This window comes from Myotis lucifugus, unplaced genomic scaffold (genome assembly GCF_000147115.1).
Source record: "Myotis lucifugus unplaced genomic scaffold, Myoluc2.0 scaffold_614, whole genome shotgun sequence".
NCBI classification, from domain to species: domain Eukaryota; kingdom Metazoa; phylum Chordata; class Mammalia; order Chiroptera; family Vespertilionidae; genus Myotis; species Myotis lucifugus.
The window spans coordinates 204,813-226,951 of NW_005871662.1; the positions used below are offsets into that span (position 1 = coordinate 204,813).

General features: G+C 50.7%; 2 protein-coding genes and 1 long non-coding RNA gene across 4 annotated transcripts in view; 2 read left to right on the forward strand and 1 right to left on the reverse strand.

Moving 5' to 3' along the window:
- RBM15B (RNA binding motif protein 15B) overlaps positions 1 to 2,880 on the forward strand; it is a 4,003-nt gene extending 1,123 nt beyond the window's left edge. The window contains 6 exon segments of the mRNA XM_014447112.2: positions 37 to 128; positions 131 to 232; positions 234 to 350; positions 352 to 645; positions 647 to 1,672; positions 1,674 to 2,880. Of these exon segments, the coding sequence (XP_014302598.2) occupies positions 37 to 128; positions 131 to 232; positions 234 to 350; positions 352 to 645; positions 647 to 1,672; positions 1,674 to 2,552 (2,510 nt within the window). The 3' untranslated portion in view covers positions 2,553 to 2,880.
- A 2,979-nt stretch (positions 2,881 to 5,859) lies between these two features.
- DCAF1 (DDB1 and CUL4 associated factor 1) overlaps positions 5,860 to 22,139 on the reverse strand; it is a 42,454-nt gene continuing 26,174 nt past the window's right edge. Inside the window, exons 15-24 of one of the 2 annotated variants that reach the window (XM_014447115.2) lie at positions 21,512 to 21,710; positions 20,078 to 20,160; positions 18,983 to 19,067; positions 16,365 to 16,598; positions 15,684 to 15,777; positions 15,109 to 15,213; positions 14,855 to 14,928; positions 14,259 to 14,360; positions 10,294 to 10,546; positions 5,860 to 6,759 (exon numbers count right to left, since the gene is read on the reverse strand). In XM_014447115.2, coding sequence (XP_014302601.2) covers positions 6,701 to 6,759; positions 10,294 to 10,546; positions 14,259 to 14,360; positions 14,855 to 14,928; positions 15,109 to 15,213; positions 15,684 to 15,777; positions 16,365 to 16,598; positions 18,983 to 19,067; positions 20,078 to 20,160; positions 21,512 to 21,710 — 1,288 coding nt within the window. In that variant the 3' untranslated portion in view covers positions 5,860 to 6,700. Of the gene's footprint in view, positions 6,760 to 10,293; positions 10,547 to 14,258; positions 14,361 to 14,854; positions 14,929 to 15,108; positions 15,214 to 15,683; positions 15,778 to 16,364; positions 16,599 to 18,931; positions 19,068 to 20,077; positions 20,161 to 21,511; positions 21,711 to 22,139 lie in introns of those variants that run through there. The other variant, XM_023745993.1, reaches the window with a different exon arrangement.
- Positions 6,647 to 21,815, forward strand: LOC111823681. The gene is made up of 5 exons (XR_002826754.1): positions 6,647 to 6,766; positions 7,688 to 8,065; positions 10,367 to 10,549; positions 18,202 to 19,135; positions 21,430 to 21,815. It is a non-coding gene; the product is annotated as an uncharacterized LOC111823681 (long non-coding RNA).

The following is a 22,139-nucleotide window of genomic DNA, read 5'->3' on the forward strand; positions in this document are numbered from 1 at the left end:
AACGCGGGACCCCGCCGACAAAACCCCCGCGGGCAGCGGAGGCGGCGGGAGTTGGGCATCGCGACGGCCGCGGGCGCCCGGGGACGCCCAATCACCCTTTGAGCAGCGGGCCGCTCCCTCGAAGCTCCAGGCGCCGGCGGCGGGGGGACGCGGCCGGCCAAGGGCCTCCGGGGGACCCGGGGAGCTTCCAGGCGCTTCGCCTCGCTCGTCTCCGCTGCCACCACCTCCGCCACCCGCCCGGGGCCGAGTCCGCGGGTCCCGGCTCGTTCGGCGGGCCGCGCCCGAGTACAAGAACGCTGCTCATCAGCAGCCCTGAAGCCCCCGCGCTGCCCGCCGAGCACCTCGAGGACCCGGCTCTTCCACCAGTTCAAGCGCTTCGGCGAGATCAGCCTGCGCCTGTCGCACACGCCGGAGCTGGGCCGCGTCGCCTACGTGAACTTCCGGCACCCGCAGGACGCGCGCGAGGCCCGCCAGCACGCCCTGGCCCGCCAGCTGCTGCTCTACGACCGGCCGCTCAAGGTGGAGCCGGTGTACCTGCGCGGCGGCGGGAGCAGCCGGAGGAGCAGCAGCAGCAGCGCCGCCGCCTCCACGCCGCCCCCGGGGCCGCCCGCGCCCACCGACCCGCTCAGCTACCTGCCGCTGCACGTGGGGCTACCAGTACAAGCAGCGCTCGCTGTCCCCCGTCGCTCCCCCGCCCCTGCGAGAGCCCCGGGCCCGCCACGCCGCTGCCGCCTTTGCCCTGGATGCTGCCGCCGCCGCCGTGGGACTGTCCCGGGAGCGGGCCCTGGACTACTACGGGCTGTACGACGACCGCGGGCGCCCCTACGGCTACCCGGCTGTGTGCGAGGAGGACCTGATGCCCGAGGACGACCAGCGGGCCACGCGCAACCTCTTCATCGGGAACCTGGACCACAGTGTGTCGGAGGTGGAGCTGCGACGGGCCTTCGAAAAGTACGGCATCATCGAGGAGGTGGTCATCAAGAGGCCCGCCCGTGGCCAGGGGGGTGCGTACGCCTTCCTCAAGTTCCAGAACCTAGACATGGCCCACAGGGCCAAGGTGGCCATGTCGGGCCGGGTGATTGGCCGCAACCCCATTAAGATCGGCTACGGCAAGGCCAATCCCACCACCCGGCTCTGGGTGGGGGGCCTGGGACCTAACACCTCACTGGCCGCTCTGGCCCGGGAGTTTGACCGCTTTGGGAGCATTCGGACCATCGATCATGTCAAAGGAGACAGCTTTGCCTACATCCAGTATGAGAGCCTGGACGCCGCCCAGGCCGCCTGCGCTAAAATGAGGGGCTTTCCCTTGGGTGGTCCAGACCGCAGGCTGCGGGTGGATTTTGCCAAAGCAGAGGAGACTCGGTATCCCCAGCAGTACCAGCCCTCCCCCCTCCCTGTGCACTACGAGCTTCTCCCAGATGGGTATGCCCGGCACCGAAACCTGGACCCCGACCTGCGGGTGCGGGACAGGACCCCCCCACACCTCCTGTACTCAGACCGAGACCGGACCTTCTTGGAAGGGGACTGGACAAGCCCTGGTAAGAGCTCTGACCGCAGGAACAGCCTGGAGGGCTACGGCCGCTCAGTGCGCAGCCGCAGCGGGGAGCGCTGGGGAGGAGATGGGGGACCGGGGGCCTGCCCCAAGCCCTGGGAGGAGAGGCGGAAGCGGAGGAACCCTGTCCAGTGACCGTGGGAGGACAACCCACTCCCCTTACGAGGAACGGAGCAGGACCAAGGGTGGTGGGCAGCAGGCCGACCGAGGCTCCGACCGCACCCCTGAGCGCAGCCGCAAGGAAAACCACTCCAACGAGGGGACCAAGGAGTCGAGCAGCAACTCCCTCAGCAACAGCAGGCATGGGGCTGAGGAGCGGGGCCACCACCACCACCACGAGGCTCCAGACGCTGCCCACGGGAAGAAGACCCGTGAGAGCGAGCGCAACCATCGGACCACGGAGGCTGAGCCGAAGCCTCTCGAAGAGCCAAAACATGAGACCAAAAAGCTCAAGAACCTCTCGGAGTACGCGCAGACGCTGCCGCTGGGCTGGAGCGGGCTGCTGGTGTTGAAGAACAGCTGCTTCCCCACATCTATGCACGTCCTCGAGGGGGACCAGGGTGTGATCAGCGGGCTCCTCAAAGACCACTCTTCGGGGAGTAAGCTGACTCAGCTGAAGATTGCCCAGCGCCTCCGACTGGACCAGCCCAAACTCGACGAAGTCACGCGACGCATCAAGCAGGGGAGCCCCAATGGCTACGCAGTGCTGCTCGCCACGCAGGCCGCCCCCAGCGGGCCTGGCACTGAGGGGATGCCCCTGGTGGAGCCAGGCCTACAGAGGCGGCTTCTCAGGAACCTGGTCTCCTACTTGAAACAGAAGCAGGCGGCCGGTGTGATCAGCCTGCCGGTGGGTGGGTCCAAGGGCAGAGACAGCACGGGCATGCTCTACGCCTTCCCGCCCTGCGACTTCTCGCAGCAGTACCTCCAGGCGGCACTGAGGACCTTGGGCAAGCTGGAGGAGGAGCACATGGTGATCGTTATAGTGAGGGACACTGCCTAGCCCGGACGCCTCCCAGCGCCATTTGTGTCACAAAAGCAGTCATTTTAGAACCTGATCCGCTGCCTCAGTCCTACCCCCTCGGTTTGACTTTTCTGCTGGGTTGTTTTGGTTCATTAGGTGGGAGACCAAAGTCCTGTCCCCACCAAAACTGAGTTCTTAGGTTTTGGGGATTTTTTTCCCGTGATGAGAAGGGACTCCTGTCATGTTGGTTTCTGGTGTACGAGATACTGTCTGCTGTGTTCTGTATTTTTTTTATTTTTTGACTAACTGTATGGAAAGTTGTCAGTAAAGCCTTTGTCAGAGGATGGATTTTTAATCCTGTTCAGAGTCCTGGTTTAATCAAGTTTTTTTCCCCTCAAAGATGGAAGACCTTTCCCACAAAATGCCCTACGTCATCTTTCTGGCACCGGTATATCGCCAAGTCCTGCTGCGTTGGTGGTTCTCAGCCCCTCAACTCCTTGGGCTGAGTCAGAACTGGATTCACAGTGGTTTTCCATCTTGGCTGAGAGCAGGCAGCTCCAGTTTGCACGCTGCCATGGCAGCTGAGCAGAGCTCATGCAGAGGAGGGGGTGTGCCTCGGGTCCATAGGGAGCAGCTGCGGTAGTTTTTGGTTTGGGTTGTTCGGCCCTAAACAGCTGGTGTGCCCGTCAGTTTGAGCTGTAGCTGTTGGACAGAGCACCCCATCTCAAGGCCTTTTCGGAAGCAGGTGGTCTTTAGCAGCTGTGTGATCTTAATGTTGCTGCCCAAGGGTCTTGGTGCTACAGATCCGTGCGGACTCCCTCTTGTTCAGCCTCCCTTCTCGCCTTGATGCGGCCACCCAGGGACACCCAGTTGGACACGAAGCTGTCAGACTCCCAGGGACACTAGAGGCCATGTGCTGGAGTGGAGGGTGGGAGGCAGCTGTGCTTGCTTGTTGAACTTGTGAATTCCAGCGCTCCCTCGGGTCGCTCAGAACTGATGTGTCATGTGGAGGTCTGTGCCGAGTCCCTAGAGCTTTGTGGGGGACACTGAAGATTTTTGTGATGCTGCCGTGGAGGCAGCAGGTGAGGAAGATGCTGTGACCAAACTCTCCCAGGTGCAAGGTGAGTGAGCCTAGGCCTCTTGCCCGGATACTGAGGAGGTGGAGACCCTGGGAGATCGGTGCTCTGTGGGGAACCGTCAGCCTTGGGGTGCTGGGCGTGCTGGAGCTCAGCCCCTTTCAAGCCGGGCTGGAGGGGCGTGGAGGCGCTTGAGCTGGGAGGGGAGAGCACTTGAAGCATCACGTTGTCATCACGCGTGTCTGATGAGAGTATGGCCAGGTTGTCATGGGGGAACACAGCCCGAACACCATGAGATGTTCGTGTGGAGGTTGGGATGGTCCAAAAGGGTCATTGTCAGGGATGAGGGAGAAGGGAAGCTCCAGTGAGAGAAACGTGCCCCCAAGTGACCAGGGACTTCGGGCCCAATGGCCAGGCCATGCTGGCAGGTCTGGCACTACCCTAGCTGGCTCTCGGCAGTGCAGCGGACTGCTGGGTGGTTTTGAGGGACAGTCGTGAGGGCCTGGGGATGCCTGTCCACAAAGACAGTGAAGGAGGTGTCTGAGACCTTGAGATTTAAAAGAAAGCTCACAGGAGAATAAGCAAGTTTGTAACAAAACATTCGCACCAAGAAAGAAGTGGGCAACATGTTTATTTGCCTGTTGTGCTGGAGCAAGGGGAGGGGAGGGGCAGGGAAGGGCTGGCCCCACCGCAGGTCTCACACATGCCGCTCACAGCCAGAGCAGCAGCGGGGTGCCTGCCGTGTGGGCGCTCAGGACCCAGAACACCGCCTCCGGCCCTCCCCAGACAGACGCCTGGGAGATCTGGCTGGAGACACTGCAGCCTCGCCTTGTCCCCCTTCAGGGCTACGTACGTGTTCTCTGGTCCCCAAGAGAACTAGAGTTTTGGTGATGAGCCACAGCCTGGTTTGTGACCTCCCTCCTGCCACTCAGACCCTCTTCTCATCACTTCCTTCAACTCTTAAGACACAACAGGTGCCGTGACCTGCAGGGCCGGCAGCTCAGGTGGGCCAGGCCCGAGAGGAAAGGCAACTGCAGGCGCCAGCGCCTCCCGGGTCCCCTCTCAGGTGCTACTTAAAGGCAAAACCAAGAGGAGGCAACACTTGCCCCGGTTTCCTCCTAAGTGACTCGGCCTGCGCCCTGGTGGCAAGGGGATGCGGGCTGATGCCTCCGAGGCCTCTTGGGGCGCTCCCGAGGGTGTGTTGTCAAGACAACCAGAATTCGGCGGAGGCCCCCTCTCCCCCCGAGAGCCCCAGTGCTCCCAAGAGCTCCTGCCACAGTTCAGGGAAACAGTGGCTCCGATAATGACTAGAAGAATATAGTGCTTTTGCTATTTCTTTACTTTTAACCCGTTTTCTTCTAATCCATTCAGCACCAGCAAACTATTCTACTGGTTAGTGTTAGCGACCTATTTAAGCTGAGGCATGACGCAACTTAGGAGCCGAGACCTCTGCTCTCTAGAGGACCAAGAGGTACCTGAGCGACACAGGCGCTTCGGTGTGTGACAGCTTGTGTGGTGCTCCGAGCCCAGCAGGGCTTCACCAGCCCCTGGTGAGTTTAGCTGTCTGTCTTGCTTGTTTACTTCACAACCAAATGTGTCCCCTCTTCTCTGAGCTACGTACCTACATGATAGAAACCAAGAAGCTGTTACTTGGGCAAACTCGAGGAAGAACGGCATCAGGGTCTCTTATTATGGTGGGGAGGTGGGAGTGGGGTGTGGGGGGAGTGTAAAGTTAAGCACCTGGTATGTCCTTGCGGTAGCACAGTTCAACCCAAGGCCGATTGCAAGAGCCTGTGAAGTAGCTGCAAGCCCAGCCTGCCAAGCCCCCGCTGCCCCTAAACTGCAGCTGCTCCCACACTCAACACTGCCTCCCAGGGAGCAGCATCGCCCTGAGCTATGGCCAAAGTGCTGCCACTCCTTAGCTCTGCCAGCTCCTCCCTCCCAAACGTCCCAGGACCCTAACTTTCCAGCCCCCACCTGTGCTCCAGAGCGGCCTTCCTGGTTCAGAGCCGGGCAGACAGGTGCCCACGTGGGCAGGGTCCTGACGCCTCCCACAGCCCCGTGCAAGGTGCTCTTACGGAGACAGTCTGGGGGTGCAGGCCAGGCCGGGGCAGGCCTGGGACTGAGCCCCTTGCCTCCCCAGAGAGCTTTTCGGGCAGTGTCCTTACCACCGTGCCGACTGCCTCTCGGAAGGCGTCTTCTCTCCTGCACGGCTAGAGCTGCAAGGAAAGGGACAGACCCCACTTTGGTAAAAGGACAGGGAAAGGCCATAAGCAAAGACAGGCTTGTAGTTTATTTTGTATTTTTTTAAATAAATACACTTTACATTAAAGAAAAAGGCCTTTGATTTGTAATTTCCACATTGGGGAGAAAGGAAAAAAAGATTTTGAAAAACTGAAGGACAAAGGAAACTAGAGGGAGTGAACTCATATCCTAAGTTCCCTCAACTCCACGAACCAGCATCCACACTGCCTGCTGCCCAGCCCAGAGCCGGTGAGTCAGCCTTCCTCCCACCCCTGGCCCAGAGGAGAGCAAGTCAGCCTGACAGCTTGTGAGGCAACAAAACAGGTTAAAAATCATATATTATATTTATAATAAAATAGTCTTCATCCTTATCAATTTAAGAAACCACGATTTTCCTTTCACTTAAATACGTGTGTAAAAATGCCTCCGCATTGTTCTTTAGACGTCATTTTCTTCCGCAGAAAATGCAATGGGACAAGGACCTGGTGGATATAAGTTCATACCCTCAATTATAAATGCTTGGCTTTTTTTTTTTCTTTTTAAGTTTTATAAAAAACTATTTCTTGTTCTTTAAGTAAAGAACATTATACAAAGAAAATATATTGTGAAATGACCCCAGAAACAAGTTTTTCCCTAAAGGAAAGGTGTGTCCATCCTAGGAGAAGGGGACAGACTAGGCCTGACCCCTGGGGTCTTGGTGGCTGTTCGCTCTGGAAGGGTCCTCGGGGACTCTCCAAGCCACAGTCCTCTGAGTGCAGGCCATGCAGTTCCTTAAGGACATAGCCTGGGAGGAAGGGAGGGAAGGTGTTGTGAATTCATTTGACTCAGGTTCTCGCCTGCCAAGAATCTTCCACGTGGTGATGCTCCTCACTCATTCAGAGATAAGATGATGTCATCTTCCAGGTCAGAGTTGTCAGAGCTGTCGGCTGCAAGGTAAGCAGAGGGAGAGGCCAGGTCACCCACTGGGCTTCTAGGAGCTTCCAGGAGGAAGCCCCTGCAGGTGCATACATGTGTGTCTGGGACTAATTACCTTTCCAGAAAGAGGAAAAGGCACCAACCACCCCTTGGAGCAGGCTCTGGAGAATCCACTTCTTGGCCACTGTCACCCCTGGGACCTCCTGCTCTCTCACCTCTCAGAGGGCCTGAATGTGGTATCCTCTGAGTCCTAGAGGCTCGTCCTGCCTTAGAGACCCTTAAGGGACCCCGCAAGCCCCCTCAAGCTTCTACCCGTGGTGCTTTGAAAAGCTGCAAAGGGGCAGGGCTGAGGGGAGCAGTGGGAGCCCCACAGCCCTTGGGCCTCTGGAGTCCTTCAGGGCCGGGCACAGGCCTATCTGAGCCCAAGCAAGAGGAGATTTCTCGTTAACTCCTTAGCCCCTCTTCCCAAAAGAGCTCAAGGCAGAGATTATCAACCTGGGATTCCGTCCCCTGCAGTTTCTCAGTCTAACCTGCAGGGAGCAGACTCCCTAAAGCGGGCAGGCTGCAGCAGTAGCAGTGCCTGGCACCTGTGCCTGGAGGCAGCGGGAGGAGCTGGGATGCCCCAGAGCTGTGTCTGGCTGGCCACAGTGGGAGAGAAGCCTAGTAGCTAACTCCTAAGGACTCTGGTTAATTGGCTGAGTGAAGAAGATAAGGGGAAGGCCTAAGGCCCGTTTTGATTACTCACAGCTACGAAATGGTTTTTAACAAGGGCTCCTGGAGAGTGGACAGACCCTGCCCTACAGCCTCCCAAATGCCCACGGGCCCTGAAGTTCCCGCAGGAGGGGACGGCTACTGGGCCCAGATACTGAGAGAATCGACTCGGAAAAGCTGAGGAAGTGTGTTCCCAAACCTTCCTTCATTCACTACAATCTCCTTTAGGAAGAAAACTGAAGTGGATAAAGTCAAGTCAGGAAGAGCATGGCTGTGATTCAAGAAAGTCCTGAGAAGAAGCCAAAGAGGTGGCTGGGAAAACCAGTGTTCCTGGTCGAAAAGGCACCACGTGGCCTGTTGGAAACGGGTGGGAAGATCACAGAACTAGCAGCTCATCACTCGGCCTCCTTGCTGCCAGCACTCGGGAGGAAGTGCAGTGGGGAAGGGCAGGCCTGCTCCCCAGAGCCAAGCTCGTATCCCAAGTGCCCCTGATATGAGCCACCGTTGCCAGACCAGCTCCCTGAACCTGTCCTCCCAGCCCGAACACCTGCGCCTGGCCCAGGACTAAAGCTACTGGAGGAGGATCACGGCCCAGCCCTGAAGCACGTGAGTGTCAGGTACAGGGCTTGGTGCTCTGGGGTCAGGACTCCCCCCTCTGCCTCCCTCAGCCTTTTATCACCTCTAAGTGCTCAGAGACCTTGGTCAAGCCTTCTCCTTCGGAAAGGCCCTGAGGCAAAGGCCGTGTAGATGGAAACCACGTTTGCAATATTTAGCCTGTTGCTCTATAATACTGGCTTTGGGGGGCAGAACTGACTGGAACAGAGACCTCAGCTAAGGAGTTTGGGTTCTGCATAGAGAATCCAGCACCAGGTGTGTGCCCAGGCCTCTGTAGGGTTGGGTGGGGCTCAAGGTGTGGTTTTCTAGGCTTGATGGCTTCCGTCAGACCCTAAAAGGTTCCACAAGCCCCAAACAATGAAGCTACTGCTCTGAAGGGTCAGAGTGAGGCAAATGGCCAGCAAACCAAGGGCCCAGGGAGTGTGCCCTCTGCTGTACGAGCGGCTGTGGGTGTAAAACAGAGCAATGGCACACACACTGCAGATGCCACCTCGTTGTCACCACCTCCGCTCTGGAGCCCAAGCTAAAACGTCCTTGAGCTGTCATCTATTACGGCATTTCCACATCACAGATCTTCCCGAGATAAAGTGACATTCTCGCTGCTGATAGAACTAAGGTTTTCCAGATGGTTCGGGGCTAGGAAGTAAAGGTTTCCTAAACTAAACAGGAAAAGCTGGAGGAGGCAGTAAATCATTGGCCACATAGAACTTTGTGGCTTTATATTCCAGTTAAGAAAGAGAATTAGTGAGGCTCACGGCGGGGGCACACCAGCTGCTCCTTAGCCTACCTCACTGCTTGTAATTGGAGGGAAAGGGAACTGGGGCCTATGTGTCACTATTCAGATGACAGAGGTCTGATAAAACTTGCCCTGATATTATCAATACTGTCCCCTGTCCCTTGCCCCTTAGTCTCTCAGTCTCTCTTACCTGGCTCCCTGACCATGGCTAGGGACAAAGCAAGCTTCCTTCACTGAATCACCTTAACCTCCAGCATGGAGAACATGGAAGCTGGTAAACAGCAGATGGACAGACAGAAGGCCCTCCCTCCCAGCCCCACAGGACGGTGAGAAAGACAGTCTTCCCTCAGCCAGCTGCCTTCAACCTTGAGGGCGAGAAGCATGTATGAGATCGCTCTCTCCTGCTCCTGATTATAAAAAACCAAACATCCACTGTAAAGACACTGGCATCTGTTGGGCCTAGGCCAGCACAATACGATTCCCATAGTGATGTCATGTCCTGGGTCCGTGCCCTTCCACGGCAGCTACACGAGGCTCCTGCGCACTTGCAGTGTGGACATGAATGAGGAACTGAGTTTTAAAAACTGCATCACAGTGTCAATGGCCCCGTGTGGCTAGTGGCTGTGCTGGGTGTAAGGCCCTGGCTGTGGGAAGACTGGCCGGGTTAGCTGCACGGAAACGGTGGCTGTCGCAGGGATTACGCCGTCAGACAGGGACACCTCAGAGATGCTGCTTCCCCCCGCCCCGCTCCCCCACCCCCTTCCCGTGTCCTCTGCGAACACTTGTGAGCTGCGGGGCTTGGCAGACCCTGAGAACCGTCAACTGGTTCCTCAAGACGCCTTAGCATGTAGTCAGGGACAGTCTGACTTCAGAAACCTTCCTAGTGGGAAACAGCTGGAAATAGGGAGTTTTTCTTTCTAATTCGGAATGAAGAGGGGGGAGGAAGATAAAAACAGAAACCTGTGCCCCCCCCTCCCCCCGGTCTTTCAGGAAAAGCGGACAGGAAAGGAAAGGTCCCCCACAAGAGGCGTCTGCTGCTTTAGGAAGGAGCGAGCGGTCCAGCAGGTGCCAGCAGGCCCTGGGGCAGAACTGTGTTCAGGCTTCTGTTCTGAGGCTCACCCTCTAGGCAGCCAGGACCATGACCCCGTGTGTCCGGCTGCTTTCACACAACAGAAGAGTTGAGAAGCTGCAGCAGAGACCATGTGGCCCACAAAGTAAAACATTTACTGTCCCACCTTTACAGAGATCATTTGCCAGCCTCCGTTTTAAAGGTGAGAGAGAACAGCTGTTTGGTTACATAGTCTGATGGGAGAGCAGAGGGTCAGAGGTGGGAAAACTGCTTTTCCTCAGGGGCCAGAGGGGGGAATGGACAGTTAAGGGACAGAGAACTCCTGGTGTGGCTTCCACACTGGGCGGGGCTGGCACAGGGAAGGCATCTTCCCCTGGAGGCCCAGGCTCAGCCCCATGGTCGTCCTGGACTTACTGTCCCCCAGGATCAGTTCCACTTCCTCGTCTGCATCAGAGTCTTCATCCTCCCCGTCCTCTCCCTCCTCCAGAAGGTTGGCCAGCTCCTCGTCAGAGGGAGAGAAGTCATTGTCCCCATCCTCCCCTGCGTTCTCGTTGTTGTCATCCTCCTCCAACTCCGCCTCCAGCAATTGGTCAGTGTCAAGGTCATCGAGATCATCAGTGTCATCATCATCTTCATCGTCATCTTCCTCCTCCTGCTCCTCCTCCTCCTGGTAAGAGAGTATTAGGTCCATTAGGAGGAAACAGGCCTGGCCAGGGAGTTTGCCCGACTTCCCTAAGGACGGGAGGGAACTGCCAGTGGAGAGAGTGGTTAGCACAGACTTCAGGGCCAGCAGACTCATGGTGAGGCAGCCACCAGCATGTGCGTGGCCCCCTAGACACCAGACGAGGATGGCTACTTACTCCACGAAGGCATTACCGGTCATGCAGCTCTATCCCAAGAAATAGGAAACTCGCTTTACAGAGGCCTCTGCCACTGACAGTGTGGGCTCCTGGCTAGTATCCCCAAAGGGGCTGGCTCTTCTCGGTCCTGCACCAACCGAACCAAGTGAAATCCGAGGCGGCACTGGAACAAAAGCTTCAACCCCTGGAATCTACCTGTTCTTCTACCTAACAACACAGGAAGAACACAGCTGCTGAGCCATCAGCTCCTCAGCCCTTCACGTTCTTGCCAAGGACGTGGGTAGACCTGGAACAGTGCTATCATAAGCAGCGCCTGAACCAAACAAAGCAGACATTCACCGTCCAGACGCTCACAGATAACCCATGTTCTGTGCTAGAGAAACTCCACGCTTGCATTCTGCCAGATTTCGACTTTGCGCTAGTATCCAGTTTCCCTTCAAGCAAGAGAGGACACAGCGCCTCTTAGCCTCTTAGCTTTGACAGAGACGACAGGTGTTTCCAAGTAAATGTCATTAACACTCAGTCACTTATCCTCCTGCTCAAATATCAACAGCCAGCTTGGCCGGTAGGAAAAAGATTCTACTTCCTGCAATAATAAAATACAAAATCCATTTACTCCAGCAGCCAGCTCACCGCATTCTCCCTCCTCCTGCCATCTCCAGTCTCTACAGCTCTCTGCGACCTTATCCCTTCCAGAGGCTCCATGACGCTGCCCATCTTCCAGAATTACAGCAAAGCAGTGACTGCTCACTGACCATCTAATACCAACTTCATAGAATCCCAATTTCTTGTTAAGTGAGGTGACTTAATTAAGTCGGTGGCTCTGCTCAGGTGTAAGCATCAGAATCACCTGGGAAACGTTTTCCAAAACACACATGTCTAAACCACACTCAGGGTCCACAGCGCCAGTCCTTACAAATGAAGCTCACACAGGCGGAGCTGGAAAGGCTCCCCAGGAATGGTGAAATGCCCCTAATGAAGAGCCAGAAGCACAAGATTACCTCTGAGTTGTAAAAATTCTACTTTTCTTAATAATAGGTACCCTACCCACAGACCCCCCCTCCCCCAATGACAGAACCTAAAACGTGAATCCAGGTATTACCACGGACTTTCTCTGCTACATCGAGCTGTCCTGTTCTCTAGGACTTAAACAATGTCATCTTTTAAATCAAAATTCTTCGTGAATATATGTCTATTCAAAAGAAATAGCTTTTAGCCTATATTCCCTCCAAAAATATAACCAATCCCTTAGAAAAATAAACGTCTGGTCATACTTTAAGACATGAATCTAAAAATGAGAATAGCAGAATAACTTTTCTAAAAATGTAACTCAAACCCAAGCCTACGTTCTTAATATTTCAACATGTCATATTTTGTAAAACTTAAACTCCTGCTTTTCCTCCTTTTGACATTTGTCCTGGTGTTAACTGTCCTTAAAAGCTACAAGTTCATTTCAGTTGTAAATGCTTGTGTTTTCTCTCCTCACTGACAGAATCTAACGTACATTTTAAACTTTTTAAAAGGAAAAAAAAGGCAGCCTTTCAGGTGTCCCTGACCAGGCTTACAGCAGGAGCATGACCCACAAACACGTCCCACCGCTCCTGGCAGTAGGAGCACCCAGGAAGCACAGCATGCAGTGGTCCTGGGCTCCAAAATGGATGGAGAAAAAGAGTATTAGCCCCCTTTTAATATAAAATTAAGATTATAATTAGTTGAAAAGTATTGGCTTTTCAAAATCTAGGAACAATGATCAATTACTAATCTTTGATTTTGTAATTTTCCTAAAAGCCAACATCAAAGTTGGATTGAATTGATTTTTAAAAACACAAATACCAAAATTCCAGTGGATAACAGGAGCTTTGATAAGTGGCTGGCTTATCTCTGCTCTTATCAAATGCCTGAAGGCCAGCAGCCTAGCAACCTTACGAACCAAAGACTATAGCTGTCAAATTCATACAGGCATTTGTGCTGGGCCATTTTATCAGATGGCAGCTGACCAGTCAGGCTTCTGAGTTTATTTTGCTGAGGTGAAAAGGCAAATTCAAAGGTGCTCCTCACAGGTGCCTGCACCCCTAAGCGATTTAAGTCACACCTGGGACACCTGCGAGCGATACCCAGACTCGGACAAAACTTTAAATAGCAAATGACTCATATGAAAATTAAGACCCGTTTTAAGATCAGGTGAAGCGCACACAGGAAAGGGGAGAAGTGAGGAGAAATGTGCTGGAGACAATAAATGCAGCAAAACAACTGCGTGTTCTCGGAGGGCATGTGAGTCAACGGAATTAAGAAAACTTGCTTAAATAGACATGATCTTGCCCAACTGGCATGGCTCAGTGTTTGAGTGTCAACCTATGAACCAGGAGGTCACAGTTCAATTCCCAGTCAGGGCACAAGCCTGGATTGCAGCTCGATCCCCAGTAGGGGTGCAGGAGGCAGCCAATCAATGATTCTCTCATCACTGATATTTATCTCCCCCTCTCTCCCCCTATCCCACTAAAACTTCTCTAAATCAAAACACCAAGGACTTCAGGGTGAAATCAGTTTTCAAATGATGTCCTTCCTGTGAAATGGACCTGGTAGCAGTAGGTAGGAAATGTGCCCGGACCCTGCACGACGCAGAGGCAATGCTAACTCACCCCTCTGCTCGCCTACCCCCACGCCTCGTCTCCACGCTGGAACGCTCGCAGGCTCCTCCAGACGGGGCCTAAGGCCACTCGTTAGGGCCCCCTGGAGCCTGCTGCTCTTGACCCTCGCTGTCCATGCCCAGGACGCTTTCTTTTCCTTCCTGCCTCAGTCGCCAGTGGGCAGCGTTTACCGAGCAGGGGCAGGCTGGAGGAGAGCACTGGCCAACAGGAAGGTGAGCTTCCTAGTGTCCTGCAGTGGCCCCTCTCCCCACCCAGAGCACCTCTGCCCTTAAAGAGACGACAAGCACCAAAACTAAGCACCACCACAGCGGGAGAAAAAAAACAAAAGGAACCCAAAATCTGGAAAGAAGACATTTACCAGCCTTACTATCTGCAACAAGAAAGCAAAGCCCTGTCATTTACTTTAAACAGGAAAGATCTGCCGAAACTCTTTGGAACTGATACTGACACTCTGCAGGCCAGCCCCTGGCACCTGACCATAAACGAATCCGCTCAGAAAGGAAAAGCTCACATTCCCTGGGGCATCCTACCCACTCAGATTTCATAACTGTTTAATTTCTCACAAGCACCGCAGTCGTCTCTGTACCTAGAAGCTCTCCTGTTATTCTGAAAGTAGACTGCACCACAGAACTGACGTCGGGAAGTCAGCCAGGGCACTGGCCCTAACTTACAGTGGCACGCACAGGACCATCGCGTGCTGGTTAATGTTCTGTAATAAAATCTTCCTTCTGACTTTCAGGGATCAAGGGCACATGCCAGGCCTTCGGAATATGCCAACAGGTAGCAAAGGCTGTTCTTTAAAACCCCTGTAGCGAAAAGCAGAAGAGCATGGCCTCTCTAAACATTAGGAGAAAGAAACTCAGACACTGACCTGGTCCTCCTCCTCGTCCTCGTCCTCTGCCAGGCGCTGCCTGCCCACTTCGTACAGCCTGCACACTGTGTCCATGTTGAGAGCATCCATGCTGCTTTGGTTCTGAAACAGAGCACCCAGTTCACAGGGAGTCTTCAGAAAGCCCACCACACCCCACACCTCGGCTCTGCCTGGCACCCGTGCACCCTGACCCCACAGCTATCAAAGGCCCCAAACTGATTCTAAAAATGTGATACCTAGGACACAGAGAAGGAATGAAAAATAGGACAAGAAGGCTGGGCTAGTGAGGAATATAAACATGAGAGACCACCATGCTTGGAACAAACCTGTCTGGCTCTGGTGAGAGGCAGACACCTCTAAAAAAGCGTGACATGAATCCAAGACAGTAGGAGACAGGACTCTCCACGCTGTTTTATATTAGCATTTTCTTATTCCTCTTATCCTGCAGATCTCCCAAACCCCAGCAAATGCGGTTATCAATAACCTCCCCTCAGGAATGCAGCCACTTTATAACATAGCTCACATCAATCCACATTCCTGTGGGGCAGTGACCCTAAACATCCCAACCAAAGAGCAGGCTTCTGAAGCGCCTTTACCTCGATGACAGCCAGGTAGCAGTCCTTGGTGTCTGTGCACAGGTCGAAGATGTTCCGCTTCACATCGATGGTCGCTGGAAAACAACGCGACAAGGCTCAGGACTGGACTATTGCTGTGACCTTAAAATCCGCTTTTCCTCTCAAGGAATTCAAGGCGATTGGTCACAAATATTTCCATAACTCCTCTGCTTTTCAATGAAAATTACATCATCAAAATATAACAAAACAATCAAGGTCTGCCCCTTCACGCTTACCTATAGGTTTGTAGTCAGTTGCGTTAAATGTTCGGAAGGATGATCCAAAAGGGCTTTTCATCCTCTCTTCCATTAAGTCATCTTCATCATCTGCCTGCAGCATAGCTGGTGGGGAGGAAAGGGGGAAAGAGCAGGGGAGGGCAACACGATTAGAATCAAAACATCCCCTATTCACAGGTGTCCTCCTTGCAAATCCCAGCGAACAGCAAACAATATCCTTAACCTTTCGTCTAGCTCCCAACAAGTGGTAACAGGGTGAAGGTGGACAACATCACAAGACAACAGATGCAAAGCTTTTTCTTTAAGTTCACGATACACATGGGAAATCACTGCATGAAATTTCTTTCTATACAAGATTTACTTATCTTCAAAGTCAGTGGCCTCTTACCCTAAATCAATATATTTTTCATCTTCTTTTTGTCATCATTTGTGTATCATTTTATCTTTTATACCACAACTTTCAAATGCTTTCCAATTCACATTTGAGAGCACTTTCCAAAAAGGAAGTATCAAACTAAGTGAGGGGGGGAGAGAAGGGAGAAAGAAAATAACAAAGAAAGTAAAAAGTTTATTACCTCCATACATCACTGTCCCTGTGTGGTTGAACACTACTCGGCACTGATCCAGAGCAGGAACTGTATGTAAAAGATGGAAAGTGCGAAGGTCCCACTAGGAGGGGGGTTGTCAAGAAAAACTATTTTATTTTATTTTTTTAAGAAAAGCTACTTTATACAAAACTTCTTATCTAACAACCTGGTGGGAATTCTGAAATATTGCTTCCCACCCTCCGCGCCCCTCCCCCCCACTGGCATTGATGTTTTAAAAGTCAATGAGATCAGGGTAAAATAAAAGCATGTTATAGAATAATGTCCCTAAAAATCTCCTTCGGTATCCTCACATACATGAAAGCTACATGAGTTCCCTTCCTCTCAATAGAACTTCATTTTACTCTTACGCCTACCAACTGACTTCTATAGAGCACAAGTAAATCCTTCTGAAGATAGATAAAAGTCACTTCAATACTTGGGAAAACGAAAAGCAGCAATCTGGTCAATTTTCACAACACAAACACGCTAGTGAGAGTCATCGGAATTACCAACAGGGACGTGAGTGCCCTGGAGACGCACTAGCACTTCACACCAAAGCAGAGGCACCAGTGTGACCTGTGTAGATACTTTCAGCAGGTATTGACAGGTATTGACAGGTATTGACAGGGACTCTCTATCACAAAGAGAGAAGTGGAAAGTAAGACCCGCATATAAAGGATACAATCTCACCTCCAGCCCATTCGGATGGAAAACACCACTGATGTTCATGTTGAACTTGTCGAACTTGTGGATGGCCTGCGCAGAGCGGACATCCCAGAGGACGCCATCATTTAAGACCAGATCATCTGTAGGATTAAAGGTGGCACAGTTCCTCTTGTAGTTGTTGGCAAGATCTGGGTTAAACAGAGTCAACAGCTTGTTGCCAGTCTGAATATCATAAATCTTTAGAGAAGAAGGGGTGGGAAGAGAAAAATCAGACCAATCCATTCGTTGACAAATTCAAAGAGAAGTTGTATAAAATATCTTTCCCATGCTTTCCAAAACCCACCAAAATTACAAAAGCCCTGATGTTATAACTGGAAAACAGGAAGACCACAACCATCATAGCCAAGTTTAAGTGCTTTGGTTCCCATTCAAGGTTTGAAGAGTCCTCACAGGGAGGACAATGAGAAGTGTGACTGCAACAGGGAAGAGAAAACCACCTTCTTCCTCCACCCCCTTTCGAGAAACAGAACGTGTTTCTAAGATTGAAACTGAGAGATTCTCCATGTGGACTAACCAGCAATTATCCACAGAGTATCTTAAGGGTAACTTTCTGGGAAAAGGCATTAATGAAGTACCCTTTTCTCCTTAAAATCTCCCAATGTACATACTTTAGCCCTAAATACTAAAAGTTCCAAGTCTACAATGTGCAGCCCATGTAGAGACCAGATCTTTCCCGTCAGCTTACAGACATGCTATAATATTTTCAATCTTTTTTTTTAAAATATATTTTATTGATTTTTTAGAGAGAGGAAGGGAGAGAGATAGAGAGTTAGAAACATCGATGAGAGAGAAACATCGATCAGCTGCCTCCTGCACATCTCCTATTGGGGATGTGCCCGCAACCCAGGTACATGCCCTTGACCGGAATCGAACCTGGGACCTTTCAGTCCACAGGCCGACGCTCTATCCACTGAGCCAAACCGGTTTTGGCTCAATCTTTTTTTAAAAAATCCTCTAATATTGGAACAAATAAGGAGACACCACAGGAAACAAACAAATCCAGATCATGGGACAAGACAACTAGCCTGGTCTCTTCAAAAGTCAATGTCATAAAAACTGGAGAAATGATTCTTGGATTTAAAACATTAGTGAGACACAACAACCAAATGCAACATGTGAATCTTGGCTGGATCCTGGTTCCCCAAAAAAACATTTGAAACCGAACATATCAGGAAAACTGAGTATGGAATGGATATTGGATGACATTTGGGAATTACTATATTTTCTTAACCTGGATAACAGAGTGTAACTATGGAAGAATGTCCTTACTGTTAGGATATACTAATATATGCTGGAAGACAGGAATAAAACATCATGATATTTGCAACTTACTTTCAAATGATTCAGAAAAACACACACATTTACACAGAAATATGGCTAATTATTAAACTGATGAATCTAGGTGACAGGTATATGCACTATTCTTTCAACTCTTCCACATATTTTAACACTTTCAAAAGTTTGGGAGAAATACTTCACCACCCCAAATCCCTCACCTCAAGCTACTACCCACTTCTCTGCTTTGTTTTCAGCAAAACACTTCAAAAGACCTGTCTATACGCAGTGCCATCTGCTTCTCTCCTCTTCTCTCATGAACCCACTCGAATCAGGTTTCTATCCCATGGAAACTTGCATAGAACTAGCTGCTGACATAGTTAACAATGACCTCCATGTTGTTAAATCAAAGGTCACCTCTCAGTTCTCATCGTATGGAACTCGTCAGCAGTTTCAGACCCAGTCCATCCATCCTTTCTTTAAAAAATCTTCCCTTATCTTCCAGGGCACACCTTTTTCCTGGGGTCTCCTGCTGCCTTACTGGATATCTGCATGGCACCCACACCTCCTTCAAGACACCGCTTAAGCACAACAGCTATCCAAGAGTAAACACAAGTACTCCACACACTAACAAGCACTCTCTACCGTTTACCCTGCTTCCTGTTCTTCAGCAACACCTACCTGATACACCACTTATTTGCTTCTTTATTTACTGTCTCCCTAGTGAGTCCCATAAAGGCTGGGACTTTATTTCATCTAAAACTTAGTATTTTAACCAGTTAACTACCATGCATCCAAAACGGAAACCATTCCCACACACCACGATATTTTGAATTTAATTTAAAAAATCAATTTGCAATGAATATTATAAATATATTACTCACAATTCGGGTGTTCTTGAATATTTTTAGCTGAAAATTCTCACAAAAAGTGACTTTAAAGTTGGTCAGAACTGCCACTTAGGGAAAACATTTTTTTACAGACACAGTGGCATGTGGAGAAGGTCTGCAGCTTGCGTCTACTGGCGCTTATGGCGTACAATGGGTTAAAGTATCTGCTGTACTAATGACATCTTCTCAACTTGCCAGATGAAGTCCCTGTTCATTCTCTTTACATTTCGCCTGGACAGCTCAGAACTACCTACTTCCTTACACTTGCAGACCCGAACCAGAAAGACTCGCGGAGTAACTGCTAGTTGCCTCAGGACCTAAGGCCTCACACTCAATCCAGAAGACTCAGTGCAAACAAAGGCCTAACAGTGTGAAAGCAGAGGGCTCAGGACTTACGTGGGCGATATCTCCTTTCGTGCCGATGACGCGGTCCTGGGAGTGCTTACTGAACTCCACGTAGTGATCTTCTGTGAAGGAATGCCTGCGGACAGACAGAAGCACTCAGGCGGCCGCCTCAGGACATAATCACTCAACTGACTGAAAAGAAAGGTGATCCTCAGGCTCATGCCCGAGCACACTCACCTGGAGATTGTCATTCCCAGAGAGGAAAGTATCAGACACTTAACATTAAAAAGAAAATTCCCTTCATCCAAGCAGATGCAAAATCATCCATGGGAATTAGTTGATTAAAGGAATTGCTAACAGCCCTGCCGGTTTGGCTCAGTGGAGAGAGCACCGGCCCACAGACTGAAGGGTCCGGGTTCGATTCAGTTAAAGGGCACGTACCTTAGTAGCAGGTTCCCCATCCCTGGACAGGGTGTTTCTCTGTCTCTCCCTCTCCCTTCCACTCTTTCTAAAAATCAATGGAGAAATATCCTCGGGTGAGGATAAACAAAAAAACAAAACAAAAAAAGAAATGACTAATAAGGCACATGTGCCTTTGAACTATGTCCCAGCAAAGTGTGCAGCTGTCACATGTAAATGGGAGAAAATAAATGATCTGCCATTTTGTTTTGGTTTGGTTTTGTTTTTAATATATTTTATTGACTTTCTTACAGAGAGGAAGGGAGAGGGATAGAAAATTAGAAACATCAATGAGAGAGAAACATCGATCAGCTGCCTCCTGCATACCCCCAACTGGGGATGTGCCCACAAGCAAGGTACATGCACTTGACCGGAATCGAACCTGGGACCCTTGAGTCCGCAGGCCGACGCTCTATCCACTGAGCCAAACCGGTCAGGGCTGACCTGCCATTTTGGATCAGGGAAGGATCTGCTGTGTGACGGGAATGTTTACTCCTAGTCAGCATATCTAGGAATTAAGAAAGTTAAAACCTTATCTTACTAAACGTGAGCCACAGATGAGGAAGAGAGAAACCAGCAATAACTCACAGCATTTCTCTTTTCCCAAAGGCTCTAAGAATCGGATGAAGGGGGTTTAAATAGGTAAACTATAAACACAGAGACTAGGTTGTACAAGTAGATACATACTTCATATCAAACACTGATTTCATTCCCCAAAGTGCAGACAGAGGCTGGCTCCAAGTAGCAGATGTCAGCAGCAAGGACCCGTCCTGAAAGAAGAAGGAGGCCCAACTTGGGGTTCACTATCTGCCATTAGCATTTTAAAATGCAATCTTAAAAATATAGTTGAATTACAAAGAAAAACTCCCAAGAACCAAGAAGTGGTCTGAAAGTGTGAGAATATATGTACATGCACCCTAAAAGTTACCTGCATTTAAGATAACACTAAGTCCTACTGAGCTAGTAATATAAAATACAATAGCTAAGGTAAGAGGGGGAAACTTGGAAAGAGACCAAGATGGTTCCTCGTTTATTAATATTTGGCCATATTCCTCATCCTTGAAATATCAGTGAACTGAAAACATTTGCTACACTTTCTAGCCAGGACCCTTAAAGGTTTTTCAAAGGGAAAACTCAATAAAGGGTAAGCCTCCTTTACTCTAAAATCAGGAAAATTATTCTGTCATCCTAATAGTCCTGACTTTTAGGAATATCAAAGGTATCAATTCCATCCACAAAATAGTTCTAATAAACTATGACCCACTGGAATCATATAATGCTTATTTTCCTAAAATTCACAGTAATTTGAGATTTCGGACATAAAAATTTTTATGTTCACAGTTGGTAAACTCAGTTTCCAACTGAGGCAAATTAAAATACGTACAGATATATACAAACACATATTTTTATATCTATCGATAGATCATAGATAGATACATGGATAGATAATAGATATATCTCCAGGTCTTAGAACAGAGGTTGGCAAACTTTTACTTCAAAGGCCAGATAAATACTTGCTCTGTGGGCCACGTGGTTGCAGGTATTCAACTTTGCCTTTGTAGCACAGAAGCAGCCACAAACAATACATAAACACATGAGCATGGCTATCTATCTCTCTATATATATAAAAGCCTAAGTGACCATCGCAACCGAATGGACGACCAAACAGGCTGCATGGGGCAACCAGGCCGGCAGGGGGCTTAGTTAGAGGCGACCAAACGACGAAGCAGCAGGCTGCGTGGGGCGACCAGGCTTGCAGAGGGGGGGCAGATGGGGGCGACCAGGCCAGCAGAGGGTGGCAGTGAGGGGCGACCAGGCTGGTGGGGCGGAGGGCAACCAGGTCGGCAGGGGGGCAAGGGGCGACCAGGCCAGCAGGAGGGTAGTTAGGGGCAACCAGGCCTAAACCAGCCGTCGGACATCCCCCAAGGGGTCCCAGATTAGAGAGGGTGCAAACTGGGCTGAGGGGACCCCCCACCCCATGCACGAATTTCGTGCACCGGGCTTCTAGTGTTCCAATAAAACTTTATGTACACATACAGGCAGCCAGCCAGCCAATGGGGCCAAAGCTCACCAACCCATCTTAGAAGAATGACTGCAAACAACCTACGATTGGACCCTTACCCTGGAAGGTTCAAGGTGTGTGATGGCCGAGTTGTGACAGTTATAGCTGGCCTCCTCCTGTCCACTAAACACATTGTAGAGCTTCAACTGCCCAGTGCAGGTGCCAAGCATCAGGAACCGCTCCCGGGCTGAGAATGCACAGCAGGTAAAGCCACTCTCATCCTCATTGGCTTCCCGGAACACTGAGATAGGACGGAACCTACGCCAAGGAAAGAGAACCAGAGACAAAGAAGGTGCAAGGACTCAGAAAAAGAAAAAAACACAGAGCTTTTATGTTTCAAATACATCACAACACATCACATGACCTTTAGTAGTTCATTTTCATTTCAAATGAGAGAAAAGGACCTCCATCCACAAGTTTAAACAATAAAGTTCCCATGTTTAAAGCCTACAACCCCGTGACCTTTACCTAAGATTTGTAAAGAACCAAGAGAGACCACTTGGACCATTACAGTAATAAGCTGGGGATCCTAGAGACAGCAGGTCCCACAGGCTCTAGAAAACATACTAGTTGTAATAAGAACACATAGTATTCAATCAATATGTTGAACAGTCACACAAGGAACCCATGGTTAACAAAAGGGAGTACAGTCACATTGCTCATCTAGTCACATAAAGCGACCATCTC